The 5,177-nt window shown below is 51.4% G+C and overlaps 1 protein-coding gene across 1 annotated transcript; it reads right to left on the bottom strand.

Moving 5' to 3' along the window:
• Positions 1 to 1,702: 1,702 nt before the first annotated feature.
• Positions 1,703 to 5,132, bottom strand: LOC146719968 (uncharacterized; the record flags this gene model as incomplete). The annotated part of the gene is made up of 2 exons (XM_085489358.1): positions 4,929 to 5,132; positions 1,703 to 3,493 (listed from the first exon to the last, which is right to left on the bottom strand). Coding segments are annotated over exons 1-2 (1,995 nt in total), but the record flags the coding sequence as incomplete, so codon positions are not given.
• Positions 5,133 to 5,177: the final 45 nt, after the last annotated feature.

Genomic DNA, 5,177 nt, shown 5'->3' with positions numbered 1-5,177 from the left:
CCGGGGGGCCTTTTTTGGGATAATTGCTCGAGCCTTTTTCCGGGGTAGTTGGGCCCCCGGGGCCCGCCCAAAAGCATATTGCCCCGTACGGGGGTTGCGAAAACGCGAAAAAGCCCTCCCTGGGTTCGGGGAAAAGGGGCCCTTTTTTTTCCCGTCGAAATTTTCTTTGGGAAAACCCGGGGGGGTAGAAAAGGGGGGGCCAAAAAACCCCTTTGGGAAAAAAAGGGCCCTGTGGGAACCCCCCGTTCTCTGGGGGGTTTCGCCCCCAAAAAAAGGGGCCCTTTCCCCCCCCCTTTACGTTTTGGGAAAACCCGGGGGAGAAGATTGTGGTTTTTTCCAGACCATGGCCACACGATTTTTCCCCCAGACTGGGGAAAAACGGGGGGGTTTTCCCTTTCCACAAAAAATGGCACCCCCCTTTTGGGGTATTTTGGTTGAGGGCCTTAGCGGGTGGGCCCCCGGTGGTTTTGGGGGGGTTTTCCCCGTGCACCCCGGGGGGCATTTTTTTCCCCTTTTTCCTCAAAAGGCGCTGGAGCTTTTTGGCCCCCCTTTTCCCGGGGTTTGGCGGGTTTGGGCCCCCTTACGTGGTCTCTTATGCGGCCCGGGGGGGGTCGATTAATCTCCCTTTTTTTTCCCCCCCCCGGCTTCGGTGGGCAAAAGGGATCGGACGGCTTTCCTCTTTATCTGGGGGGAGATCCCCCCAAAAACATGTGGATTGAAAACCGGGGGCTCAGCTGTCGAGCCCGGGGCCCTGTTCGGGCGCCAGGGGAAAGAAGCACCTTTCCCGACCCCGGCGGCTCGTGGGTTTTCCAGGATTGGGGAAAAAGGGGGGGGCCCCGATTTACAAGGCCCCCACTTTTGCTCGGGGGAAAAATAGGGGGTTTTTGGGGGGCCCAACCCTTTCCCGTGGTTCTCCGGATTAAAACCCCCTTTTAAAAAACAAAAGTTAATCGGGGAACCCCAAAAAACCCACCAGATAAAAAACGGGGAAAAGACTTATTGCTGGGGTTGACAGATGAAATATTCCCGGGCGAGCCCCCGGGCCAGATTTAAACGTACGCACTAGTAACGGACCCGCGTAATCGACGCCGGTATGATTAAAGGCGCGTGAAGTCGGGTTCACGCGGAAATCCGGCAGGTCGCCCATAAGCTGTTCGGGCACGCGTGCATTCTCCCGTGTGCACACAATACATTGGTAGAGGACGGTACGCACAGTGGCGCGAGCGCGAATTAGCCAATACTGTTGTCGCAGGAGCGTGAGTGTGAGTTGCGGACCGGCGTGTAGGGCCGCAACATGAATCTGTTTAATAAGGAGGTGGACCAATGGATGTGATTTTAAAATTAGCGGATGTTTAGCGTCATCTGAAAGGCTTGCGTGCTTTAATCGGCCTCGAACGCGTAACAAGCTGTCTCTGTCTATGTAAGGAGAAAGCGAAGCAAATGGACTAGTTTTTGAGACGCAACGTAGTTGTTTTAGGCGAGCTATGTCGTCAGCAAATAGATTGAGTTGAATCCGTCGAATCCAAAAATTATGAGCGGCGACCAGCTCATCGGACCGGAGAGCATGCGGGTGCGAGTGAGAGGCATCGCATTGTGTTTTCGTCTGGGTACGAGCGTTGCGAACGAAACGAAGGATATACGCGGTGACGCGCAGTAATTTCGGCCACGAGAAAAATCGGGATTCAAGCTCCCAATGGTTTACCGAGCATGTCGCGCAAGCTTTTGAATCGCGTAATTCACTATGCGTTGCCGAGATGTCGGATATGACTGGCCATTGATTGAACGAATGTGATAACCATGGTGGGCCGTGCCACCAAAGTTGGTGATTAATAAGAGAGGCAGGGTCGGTACCGCGAGATGCGCAATCTGCGGGGTTGCCGTGCGTGGGCACGTGATTCCATTTTCCATTGGGAAGAAGCTGTTGCATTTTTGAGACTCTATTCGCGACAAACGTCTTCCACCGCGAGGGACTTTGACGTATCCAAGCGAGGACGACCATGGAAACGCTCCAACACCAATAATCGATATCGGGAAGGTGAAGAGCAGAACGAGCGAAATCTATGAGTTGTGCTAGTAGGAGCGCAGCGCAAAGCTCCAAACGCGGGACGCTAATGGTTTTGAGCGGCGCGACTTTAGACTTAGCGAGGATCAGAGTATTGGTAATGCAACCGTCGCCCGAAATGACACGGAGGTAAAGCGCTGCCGCATACGCTCGCGTGGAGGCGTCTGCGAATCCGTGTACTTCAATTCTGTTGTTCGGCTGATACTGCGTCCAGCGCGGAATAGTTAACTGCTCAAGGAGAGGCAACGTCAATTGAAATGTTTCCCATTCGCGCAACATCTCGGCGGGAAGCTCGTCATCCCAATCAGACTTCGTCAACCAGAGATGCTGCAGGAAAATTTTCGCGGTTACGATAACGGGAGCTACCCACCCGAGTGGGTCGAAGAGTTGCGCGATGACTGATAATATTCCGCGCTTAGTTTTCGCGACTGTTATTAAATTCGAAACTTGAAAGGTGAAGATATCGTGTTCCGGTTTCCAGGTAACTCCGAGAATTTTAATGGAATCGTGATCGTGCAAATCTTTGTTGGTTGCGAGTCCATGGTCGGAAGGATCGAGATCTTCAAGGAGCGTAGGGCAATTGCTCGCCCACTTACGCAAACGAAAACAGCCTTGAGATAGCAACGAAATTAACTGATCTCGTGTTTGTTTGGCAGTTTCAAGGTCGTCGGCGCCGAAAGTACAGTCGTCGACGTACGTTTGCTGTAATAGAACCGGTACCGCGAGCGGAAACTGTGAGCCTTCGTCCTCGGCTAATTGCCGTAAGACTCGCAAGGCCAAGAATGGGGCAGCGGCGGTGCCGTAAGTGACGGTAAGAAGTCGGTATTCGTCGACCTGAGCCGTCGGAGACGATCGCCATAAGAGGCATTGATACTTCGTATCGAGAGGGTGTACTAAAATCTGCCTATACATTTTGGCGATGTCCGCTGATAGTGCAAATCGAGGTTGTCGCCATTGGAGGACGACCGCTACTAGATCGGTTTGCAATTTTGCTCCTACATGAAGAGCGCTATTTAATGATTTGCCGGTGGCGGTGTTGCACGACGCGTTAAACACAACACGAAGTCGGGTTGTATTGCTATGTTCACGGATCACGGCACGGTGTGGAATGTAGTACGCGGGAGCTTGGGCGGGAAATTCGGTAGGAAATATCTTAGTCATATGACCTAGGTTTGCGTACTCGGTAAGGAATGCGGTGTATTCCGTTGCTAACGATGGGTCGGTTCGAAAACGACGTTCGAGCCGTTCGAGACTCTTCAACGCAGCGAATCGAGAGTCTCCAAGGTCGCGAGGCGGGCCATTTCTAAAGGGAAGACGCACGACGTAGCGTCCTTCCATGGTGCGGTAGTGAGTCGTCACAAAATGCTCCTCACATTGGGTGTCTTCCGGACTCGGCTGAACGCGGGCTAGGATATCTTCGAGTTCCCAGAACTGTTTTAAGGTATGCTCAAGATTAGGTGAAATGTTAGTATGATATGCGGGTACGGAATTGCGGGGGGCAGGTTTCGACGGTAGGACCCGAGAGAATCCAGCCGAACGCGGTATTCTGCGCGAACGGTTTGTGTGGTGTTCCCTTGTGTGAACCGTCGCGATGAATATTTCCATACATATCGGCTCCAATTATTATATCGATTGGCGTAGGACTCAGGAAATCAGGATCGGCTAATTCAAGGGCGTCGAGGTGCGTCCACTTAGTGTGAGACGCAACGGGAGGTGGCACGTATTCCGCGAGCGAACACAATATTAAAGCCGTCGTCGAATACGCGGGATTGTTACTTTTTACGGGACTAATTTTGATATTTGCTGCGTAGCGTGCGGAAGTTTTTGTTTGACCAACGCCAGTAACGCTTAAATTTTGCTTTACTCGAAGAAGACGGAGTAATTGCGCAAGATTCTCCGTAATGAGTGTCACAGCCGATCCTGGATCGATAAGCGCGCGAGCGGGAATGAAGCGACCGTGCGCGGAATGTACGCGGACGCGCGCTGTAGCGAGCAGAACGGCGGAAATAGCTGGCATTGAACGTGTTAGGGTAAGAGCGACAACGTTTTTGTCTTGGTCTTTTTTCGTCTCTTCTTTTGAATGTGACGATTCAGCATACGGTAACTTTGCGTGGTTTCCAAGGTGAAGGAGAGTGTGATGCTTTTGCTTACATTCTCGACAACGATGCTTGTTGGTGCAATCCTTTAACGCATGGTTTGCCGCGAAACAATTATAACAACGGCGGTTCGATTTAATAAATTCAAAACGGCGCTCCGGCGTATAAGCGGCAAATTGTGTACATTGAAATAAACGATGATGGCCCTTACAGACCGGGCATTCGAACTTCACGGCCGTTGTATGTGATGCTACGGATTTGGCCGATTTAATTTTTGACGAGGTAGTCTCGGCTGACTCGATGTTTTTCGTCGGGGCGATAACTTCGAACGCGCGAATGCGAGACTCTAAAAATTTGTCGAGTTGAGAATAGGACGGTAAATTTTTGCGATTCGCTCATTTTTAATTCCCCACGCTTTTCTCGAAGCTTTGTCGAGTTTTTGCGAAACGAGGAACACGAGAACATCGTCCCACGTATCGACGGGACGTTTTAGATTTTTCAGCGCTTGTACGGTGGTATTGGTGGTGTCACGCAGAGTCTGCAACTCTTTCGCGGTTTCATGCGTTGCCGACGGTAACGAGAATAAAATTTAAGATGGGAGTTGACGATTCGACGTTGATTTTCAAAGCGCGACGATAAGATTTGCCACGCGACTTCGAATTCGCATCGGTGACTGCTAAGTGACTCAGCGAAGTGCTGGCCGTTCCGGTAACGATTGAACATAAGTAATGCAGGCGTTCTACATTTGTTAAAATCGGATCGTCAATTACCATTGCTTTAAATCTATCGCGGAACGTTTCCCATCGCTCGAAAGAGCCGTCAAATTTCGGTAATTCGATTCGCGGTAAACGCGAGACCGGGCGCGGACCATGATGATAATCGGTACTTGCGTTCGAAGCGTCCATGATGTTGATGTGCGGGGCGGCAATGGTAGGTATGGCAAATTCGGCCAGGTAGTCAAGGGCAGCATCCATCTGGACCTCGGCTTGTTGATACAGCTCCTCGGTGAAGTATCGATG

This window comes from Nylanderia fulva, unplaced genomic scaffold (assembly GCF_048542155.1).
Source record: "Nylanderia fulva isolate GAGA-0341 unplaced genomic scaffold, ASM4854215v1 Scaffold800, whole genome shotgun sequence".
NCBI lineage: Eukaryota > Metazoa > Arthropoda > Insecta > Hymenoptera > Formicidae > Nylanderia > Nylanderia fulva.
Note: the sequence above shows the minus strand (reverse complement) of the source record. Positions and strands in the feature narration are given on the sequence as shown.